This window comes from Lolium perenne, chromosome 7, assembly GCF_019359855.2.
Source record: "Lolium perenne isolate Kyuss_39 chromosome 7, Kyuss_2.0, whole genome shotgun sequence".
Taxonomy (NCBI): Eukaryota; Viridiplantae; Streptophyta; class Magnoliopsida; order Poales; family Poaceae; genus Lolium; species Lolium perenne.
The window spans coordinates 11168955-11178779 of NC_067250.2; the positions used below are offsets into that span (position 1 = coordinate 11168955).

At 52.2% G+C, this 9825-nt stretch overlaps 2 protein-coding genes across 2 annotated transcripts; both read left to right on the top strand.

The window, feature by feature from the left end:
- Positions 1-639: 639 nt before the first annotated feature.
- LOC127311442 (protein EXORDIUM-like 3) lies at positions 640-2090 on the top strand. The gene has a single exon (XM_051341871.1). The coding sequence runs from the start codon at positions 832-834 to the stop codon at positions 1849-1851; it is 1020 nt and encodes a 339-aa protein (XP_051197831.1). The 5' UTR covers positions 640-831; the 3' UTR covers positions 1852-2090.
- A 649-nt stretch (positions 2091-2739) lies between these two features.
- Positions 2740-3918, top strand: LOC139833506 (uncharacterized). Its single transcript, XM_071823802.1, has 2 exons — positions 2740-2891; positions 3429-3918. The coding sequence occupies exons 1-2, from the start codon at positions 2740-2742 to the stop codon at positions 3916-3918; spliced, it is 642 nt and encodes a 213-aa protein (XP_071679903.1).
- The last annotated feature ends 5907 nt before the right edge of the window (positions 3919-9825 follow it).

Here is a 9825-nt window from a genome sequence, read left to right on the forward strand (position 1 = left end):
CCGACGAGATGTACAACTTCCAGCAGTACTACGACGCCTCCGGCCGCCGCAAGCGGTTCTAGATTAGGTTTAGTTTTAAAGTTAGTCAAATTTCGTTCGAATCTATGTAAATTTGGACGAATCTAATCGAATCTAGTTAAGTTTAAAATTTGCGAAATTTTGTTTGGGGGACGCGACTGGGGAGCGACGTCCCCCAAACGCGGCACGAACGAAACACGTCCCCCAAACGCTCAATCCGGCGCGCTTTGGGGGACGCGACTGGAGATGCTCTAAATGATATCGAGAGCCTCGACCACACTTCTCCCCTGGGTTCTCGAAAAAAATCCATAAAACTTTTGGTAGCACCATGTCTTTTATCCAAAGGAAATCTACATGAAAAAAATCCTACTATTAATTAAAATCATACAAAAATCTTATAAATTACTGTAGTACAATCCAAAGAGGCCCTATGGTTTTCTTCTCATCGTGGTTTCTTGGCTGGTCCCGTTGCAAAGTGAAAACTTGCTCAAGTTGTCAAGTAGACACGGACGCAGTACAATGAATGTTAGGGAGTACAGGTAAATTAGCAGCACCGAGGACCGACGTTCAAAGTTAACTGACGCATAAAACCAAAGCAACACCGATAAAAGGACGACATAGTTGCAGCTCGAGAAGAGCCCAAGCCAAGAACACCACTGTCTCCTCCCCCACTCAGCACTCACATTCTCACTCTCGCTACCACTCCATGCCTTCCACTCTCGCCACCCACATTTTCCCCTTTCTATAAAGAACCCCAGCCCCAAGAACCCATAGTAAAATCCCCGCGACATTCCCCTCAACTCGCTCGCCGCAATGCCAGGCCCCGGCGGCGTCCTGTTCTTCCTGCTCCTCGTCCTCGCGGCGCCGCTTGCCACGGCGTGGCGCCCCTGGCCGCCGCGCGACGCCAGCGGCGCCATCGACCCGGGCTTCGGCGCGTCCAAGAAGTTCGAGGGGTCGTCGGACTTCGTCAAGCTGGAGTACCACATGGGCCCGGTCCTCGCCGCCGCCATCACCGTCCACCCGATCTGGTACGGCGCCTGGCCCGCCGACCAGAAGCGCACCATCCGCGCCTTCCTCCGCTCCCTCTCCGACCAGAAGGTCCCCTCGCCGTCCGTCGCCGACTGGTGGCGCACCGTGCAGCTCTACACGGACCAGACCACGGCCAACGTGTCGGCGACGGTGGCGCTGGGGCAGGAGAAGACCGACGCGCGCATGTCCCGCGGCGCGTCGCTGTCCCGGATGGACATCCAGTCCGTGGTGCGCGACGCGGTGACCGCGCGCACCAGGCCCCTCCCGGTCGACGCCGGCGGCGTGTACCTGGTGCTCACGTCCACGGAGGTGCTGGTGGAGAACTTCTGCGGCCAGGTCTGCGGCTTCCACTACTTCACCTTCCCGTCCGTCGTCGGCTACACGCTCCCCTACGCGTGGGTCGGCAACTCGGCGCGCCGGTGCCCGGAGGTGTGCGCGTACCCGTTCGCCATCCCGACGTACGTGCCGAACCGGAGGCCCGAGGCGCCGCCCAACGGCGACGCCGGCGTGGACGGCATGGTCAGCGTCATCGCGCACGAGCTGGCGGAGATGGCGTCCAACCCGCTGGCCAACGCGTGGTACGCCGGCGGGGACCCGTCGTTCCCCACCGAGATCGCGGATCTCTGCGAGGGGATCTACGGCACCGGCGGCGGCGGCGCGTACACCGGCCAGCTGCTCACCGACGGCCGGTCCGGCTCGTCGTACAACGTGAACGGCGTCGGAGGGCGCAGGTTCTTGGTGCAGTGGGTGTGGGACCCCTACCGCAGCTACTGCTCCGGCCCCAACGCGCTCGACCAGCACTAGCGTCGCGCCGGCCGCACCTGCCGCATCTAGCGGCACTGAGTAGTATTTCCTCCATGGATTTCCTTCCTCTAAATCCATGGCCATGGGAGCGTTTATTTTGTATAGAGTCAGTGAACTGCAGCATGGTGGTGATCCGAGCTTGGTCTCTTCTTTTGGGGACGAACGGGTGATTGCTATGTCTGCTCACGGGCAATGTTTTGAACCTTCAAATTTTATGTTATTTTGTCCATTCCCATGCTCAGTTCTTTCGAATTTTGAGTAGTAACTTTGCATACGCAATTTTCAATCTCCATGAAAATCTGGGCGAAAAACCATTTTCACAAATGCAGGAAAAACACACGATTGCATCCTATCCAGGAGTGGGCATTCCTTTGGCATTAGGCTGGTGCCAACGCGGGCGGCAGCGCGGGCGGTACCGCCCGCCGCCGGGCGAGAGAGGGGGGGTTGTGGGGGGGGACGGGAGCGCGGGGCGCTGCGGGCGCGGCGGGCGGTACCGCCGCCGCTCGCCTCCCCGCGTTGGGGGCGACAGCGAGGCGGGAGCGAGGCTAGAGGCGGGGCGGCGCGGTGGCGAGCCGGGGCGAGAGTGGGGCGGGCGATAGTGCGGGCGAGAGAGGGGCGAGAGAGGGCGAGAGAGGGGCGGTAGTGGCTGAGGTGGCGCGATCTGATTCGTCCACCTCAGCTAGCCGTTGGGGTAGCCGTTGGTACTTCAAAAAACCCTAAAATTTCAGCCCCCCCTCTATAAATACCTCCATATGGTTTCACTCACTCCACACCCATTTCATCTCCTCCACTCTCCATTTCCACTCCTCTCAACGCCATGTCTTCGTCCCAGCGGTTCAAGCGACGGAATAGAGGGTGATCCGATCGCCGCATTCCGGGCGGAGTACGATGGAGGAGATGCCGAACGAGGAGGAGGAGCCAAGACGGCCGCGACGCCGCCGAGAGTTCATCAGACGTGATCGTCTTGGTGCCCACGGTCGGCTGTTCGAGGACTACTTCGCCGACGACTGCAACTACCCTCCGAGCTTCTTTCGGCGAAGGTATCGGATGAGGCGATCCCTTTTCCTGCGCATTGTGGATAGATTGGGTGAATACTCTCCGTATTTCACCCAAAGAAATGATGCTCTCAACCGTGCTGGTTTTTCTCCCCTGCAAAAGTGTACTGCGGCTTTGCGTCTGTTAGCTTATGGAGCCTCTGCAGATACAATAGATGAGTGGCTTAAGTTAGCTAGACAAACTTCATCAGATTGTCTAGAGAGATTCTGTGAAGGCATCATTGCTGTTACGGGAACACTTTTGCCGTCGACCAAATGTCGAGGATACTCGTGTTAGCGAAAGCCGAGGAGCGTGGCTTTCCGGCATGTTAGGGAGCATCGATTGCATGCATTGGCGTGAGGAACTTGCCCAGTGGCTTTGGCCGGTCAATTCACAAGGGGAGACATCAAACACCCTACCATAATCTTAGAAGCCGTTGCGTCGTATGATCGCTGGATCTGGCATGCCTTTTTTGGAGTGGCCGGGTCCAACAACGACCTCAATGTACTCAACCAGTCGCCGTTGTTCACGGATGTGCTTAGGGGAGAAGCACCCGTAGTGAACTTCACGGTGAATGGACACGAGTACAACTATGGTTACTACCTTGCCGACGGCATCTACCCCTCCTGGCCGGTGTTCATGAAAGGTGTTACTCTTCCACAAAGTGAAAAGCAGCGAATGTTCACTGCTGCTCAATCAGCTTGGCGCAAAGATGTCGAGTGTGCCTTTGGAGTGCTGAAGGCTAGGTTCAACATTCTAGCAGTTCCGGGACGCTTCTACTCGAGGCGTACTCTTGGGTTGATCATGCGTGCATGTGTCATTCTGCACAACATGATCATCGACGATGAGCGTGGTACAAATTTGGAGCACACCTATGAGACCGTTGAGTCCAATGTCGGCCCTGCAATACACCACCATGCACCACCAAGCCTAGCAGCCAGGATTCAGATGGACACCGATATGAGGGACTCACCGGTGTATACACAGCTCCAGCAAGATTTGATAGAGCATGTGTGGGCTCATAATGCCTAGATTATGTAATTTTTTCAAATTTTTATGTAATTTTTTCAAATTTTTATGTAATTTTTTTTATGATGTAATCGGTAACAATTTTAGTTCAATAAAATAATTTCCTTACATTATTTTTAATATTGTAATCTGAAAAAGAAATGCTAATGTCGAGGAGAGAGAAAAGCTGATGTGGAGGAGAGAGAAGTGAGAGCTCTCACTATAGCCCATGCATTGGCAAGGTGGGGTGAGAGTGGGGTGAGAGTGAGGAAAAAAGCTGACGTGGCGGGTGAGAGTGAGGCTATGCATTGGCACCAGACTTACTCCATGGTATGCAAAAATCGGAATGATTGCACGGAGTATACAAGCTTGCCATGGGGATGGCCATTCATCACAGATTCACAGGGCCAACTTGGTACTGCGTGTGCAGTGCAATGAGGTCGCTCCTGTTTTGTTCAGTAGCGATGTGCGCACAGCTGCTCCTCCGTGATCGTGTTATCGTGTATAGCAAATTATCGGGGGGTCCGAATACCAGTGGTAGTAACTTGGTACTGTGAACCACCCGTGTCACTCGGCAGGTTCGCTTAACTTGGGCTTACAACATCTTCACCGACGGAGCCTAAATATGCGCCGATAGGTGCGATGGCAGCGTTCCATTGGGGCCGCTGGCACCAGCTCCCCAATTTGGGGAGAGGGTACATGCACCGGCGAGCCCACAACGTAGAACCCTAAAACATGACGCGTTGAATTTCATTTGAATTTATACCAATTTTGCAAAATAAATCTAAATATAGAAAAAAAAACTAGATTAAACCTAGCGGTGGTAGAAGGAGTTGAAGTTGAGGGCGCTGTCAGCGCCATCACAATCGTCGTCGTCCTAGCCGAACTCGAAGTCCGACGAAGAAGCCTCCTCCTTCACCGCTGGTGCCGTAGCAGGGATATCAGTATCTGGGCCGTCGAGGTCGACGAGACGACGATGATGTTGCTGTGGATCACCGACCACCACTCCGCCAGCCTACCGCTCACTGTCGGCATGTCCTCGTTGAACGAACGTCGCAGCAGCAGCAGATGCTACGCATCCTCAGGATCGTTGGCACCACGGGCAGCCGCCTGCATCTCCAGCTCCACCTCCCACCACTTCTTCTCCGGCAACGGCTGGGACGAGAAGACCGGCGCCTGAGGTTCAACGTTTGCAGCTTCTTCACCGCCATCTCCTTCGGGTGGAGGGGCGCCGGTGCCGATGAAGACGACCTTATCCTGTACCGGATGACAATCCCTCCGCTCCGTGTCGGCGTAGTGTAGGCTGCCGATCGTTGCTGGCAGCCGCAGCTTGAGCCGGAGCACGACGATATTGAAAGCGCAGCGGGAGGGGTGGACAGGGCCGTCGGGTAGCACACCTGACGGCAAGGAGGATCCCAAGGCTGCTGCGGGCTGTAGCCATATGCGACGAGCGTGGAATCAACGCCTGGACCGTGTCACCACGCTCGCCGGCCGACGCGTCTATTCTCTCTGCCAAGATGGCCCCACACGCCTAATCCTACGTGGTGCGAGGTGCCGGCGCGCCCGTTCGGCACCCCGCGTGAAGGGGCCGGAACGGGGTTGCCGGCGATTGTATTGAGATCTAAGAGCATCTCCAGCCGCGTCCCCCAAACGGCGCCGGATCGAGCGTTTGGGGGACGTGTTTTGTTCGTGCCGTGTTTGGAGAACGTCGCTTCCCAATCGCGTCCCCCAAACTTTTTTTATAGGGTTTTCGAAAACATAATCATTTATTAAATATAGCATACAAATAAATATGTTTGCCAAGATTGTTTTCAAATTAAAATACAACAAACAATAAAACAACTAAATAAATGTAATAAATGGGGCTAGATCAAGGTGCCACAACATTCACTGATAATCCTTTGATCCTCCACATATGCTTAACGAGATCATTTTGAAGTTGCTCGTGAACATTGCTATCACGGATCTCTGCGTGCATGGCGAGAAAATAAACAAAATATGCAGGCAACTCATGATCAACCTCCGCAAGAGGGCTCTGACACTCATAGGGACCAACATGTGTCCTAACATGATTCTTGCGGTCATCCTCGATGATCATGTTGTGCATGATCACACAAGCCTGCATCACCTCCCACATTTGGTCGTGAGACCAGCTTAGAGCAGGGTACCGGACAATTGCAAATTGAGCTTGAAGCACACCAAATGCCCACCCGACATTCTTCCCGCAAGCCTCTTGTCGCGAAGCGAAGTGGCAATTCTTCTGAGCTGATGGAGCCGAGATTGTTTTGACAAAAGTGACCCATTTTGGATATATACCATCGGCTAGATAATAGCCTTTGGTATATTGGTGGCCATTGATCTCATAGTTGCATGGTGGAGTATGCCCTTCCACTAGTTTGCTGAACACCGGAGACAGCTGCAACACGTTGATGTCATTGTGTGATCCCACCATGCCAAAGAAAGAATGCCAAATCCACATGTCATAATCTGCCACAACTTCAAGCACCACACTGCAATATCCATGACGCCCTTTTTATATACCTTACCAGGCAAACGGACAGTTCTTCCATGACCAGTGCATGCAATCGATGCTTCCAAGCATTCCAGGGAATCCTCTGGCAGCATTTTGTGCCATGATCCTTGCAGTCTCTTCTTCAGTTGGCCCTCTCAAGTAGTATTTGTCAAACTTTCCCACCACAGCTCGGCAAAACTTGTACATGCATTCAATGGCGGTAGACTCACTCATGCAAAGATAGTCGTCATGTGTATCAGCAGGTGCCCCGTATGCAAGCATTCTCATATCGGCGGTGCACTTCTGAATCGATGAGACCCCGGCAACGCCTACAACGTCATGCTTGAGCTCGAAGTAGGGGTCGAACTCCCGAACGTTGTGGGGTATATTAATGAACAAACTCTTGCTCGTCCTATACCAGCGCCGAAAATTGTCGGCATGTGTTGCCTTATCTGCGAAGTAGTTGTTGTGCAACATGGTATGGTATGCCCCTCCATCCTCTGCTGGGGCTTCGACTTCTTTCTACCTGGCTCTAATCCTCCGCGGCGCGGCCTCTTCCGCTTCTCCGTCTCGGCGTCAATCATGTCCTGGAGGGACGCGATGATCAGCAAATGCTCCCAGATGTCGTCGACGAAGGCTTGATCGTCCTCCAGCAGTCGGACAAGCATCTCGTCGTCGCTATCCATGTCTGAAGTAAAATTGATGGTTAAAATTGCGCTGCGGCAGACGAGGCAACGAACAGCGGCCAATCGCGCCTGCCTGACAAGTCGTCGAACACCTTGTGTGCGCGGAGGTGGGGCGGATTTGACGCCGCATTCTGGGACACGCTGGCGAAGCGGCGGCGGCGGCGAAAAGGCCGTCGAGAGAGCCAGCCGCGACGACGGTGCCGACTCTCAGAAGAGATCAGCCGTCAAAACGGCCGGCAAATCCAGCGGCGGTGGAGGGTGAAAGGACACGGATGTCGCCTAGAGGGGGGGTGAATAGGCGGTTTAAAACTTTTACGAGATGGGCTTAACAAATGCGGAATAAAACTAGCGTTTACTTTGTCAAGCCCAAAGCCTATAAACTATGGTTCACCTATGTGCACCAACAACTTATTCTAAGCAATGGTTCACCTATGTGCACCAACAACTTATGCTAAGCAATACAAGCAAGTATGTGATAGCAAGATATATATAACTTCAAGCACGATGGCTATCACAAGGTAAAGTGCATAAGTAAAGAGCCCGGGTATAGAGATGACCGAGGCACGCGGGAGACGATGATTTATCCCGGAGTTCACACTCTTGCGAGTGCTAATCTCCGGTGGAGAGGTGCGGTTGCTTAGTGCTCCCGAACGCCACAAGAGGCTCACCTTGAGGTGTGGTTGCTCGATGCACACCAACGCCACAAAGGCCTCACCCCAAGATGCGGTACTCACACCACACACCGAACGCCACGAAGGCGCCTCACCTAAATCTCCGGTGACCCTCGCCACAAAGGCCTAGGTCACGGTTCCACTAAGGGATTTCCTTCGAGGCGGAAACCGGGCCTTACACAAAGATTGGGGCACACATCCACAACTTAATTGGAGGCTCCCAACAAATCGCCACAAAGGCGTAGAATCCGTCTAGGGTTCCAAGAACCCAAGAGTAACAACCTTCTTGCTTTCACCACCACGAATCACCGTGGAGAACTCAAACCGATGCACCAAATGCAATGGCAAGAACACCACAAAGATGCTCAAATCCTTCTCTCTCAAATTCCAACAAAGCTACAAAAGCTATTGGGGGAATAAGAGAGGAAGAACAAAGGAATTCACAAAGAACACCAAGATCAAGATCTAGAGAGTTCCACTCACAAAGAGATGGATTTGATTGGTAGAAATGTAGATCTAGATCTCCTCTCTCTTTTCCCTCAAATGGGGCAAGAATCATGGAGGGATTGAGAGATAGGGCAAGCTTCTCAAGAACAACAATGGAGGAGAGAGAGAGTAGAAGAAGCAACAGCCCAAGGAGGAAGAAGGGGGTATTTATACCCCCCTCCCCCCAAGAAAATCGAGCCGTTGTAGACTTTCGAGGGCCGGATAATCCGGCCTAAGTTGGGGCCGGATAATCCGCCCCCCGGATAATCCGGCCTCAGGGACAAAACCTGGTAAAAATCCGGCCAAAAGTCCGGCCCCTATCCAGAGCTGCTTTTCTTCTGGTTCTTAGCCGATTTCGAGGGGGCCGGATATTTCCGAAATATTCGGCCCAGATTTTCCGCCCCCCTGAAAACTGGCAGAGACAGCAAACAGAATCGGGCATAACTTTAGCATCCGGACTCCGATTTTGATGATCTTGGGCTTGTTTTAAAGCTAGGAACAAGCTCTACAAGATCATGCAGGAAACCATCATAGTCCAACAAGGGAGGATAGAAACAAATGATGAAAGGTTTGACCCATCTAAAAAAGACATACCGGTAAAACCTCCAATCTCGAAAATGCAACAAGTTGCCCATGCAAAAACCATTCTCAATGAACTAGAGCTTGTCATGAGAATAAACACAAGCTCTAAAACATCACATGGATAAGATCCAAATAATAACCAAGAAAGATGATGAACCAAACTCGAAAACGCAACAAGTGATCTATGCGAAATCCGTTTTCGATGAACTAGAGCTTGTCATGAGAATAAGCACAAGCTCTAAAACATCACATGGATAAGGTCCAAATAACAACCAAGAAAGATGATGCAAGGATGCAAAGGTTTGAGCTCTCCCCGAACGATACGATCGAGTTACTCACTCGAGAGCCCTCTTGATAGTACGGCAACTAAACTATAAACCGGTCTCCAACTACACTATGAGACCGGTGAGAAAGAAACCCTATCAAGAGCAAACCTTATACTTGCGCATTCCACTTGAGCTTGATGACGACGATCTTGACCTCAACAAGATGGAACGCCTTTCTTGCTTGTGCTTGCTTGACGAAGTCTTGTAGATTGCTCCCCCATAAACCACCATGGGAGAGCTACTTCTTCGGCGCATCTTCACATAACCATGACCACCATGTGGATTGCTCCCTCATAATCCACCATGGGAGAGCTTCTTCTTCGGCGCATCTTCACATATCCATGATCACCATATGGATGGCAAGACTCAAGCAAAGGATCTCTTCGAGATGGCTTATCTTGAACTTGCACTTCATTTCTCCATGGAAAGCTTCAAGCTTATGAACTCTTCGAGTTGGCTCATCTTGACTTGCACTTCATTCTTCATTCTTCATCATATTGATGTCTTGAAGTAACTTGAGGGCTCACTTCATCTTCATCTTCAAGACATACTTGACACTTGATATCCTTCATCAATTTCTTCTTATTGCAACCTTGAAGTCAACAAATGGTTCAAGAATTGCCTATGGACAACTCCTACAAATATAACTCAATGCAAACATTAGTCCA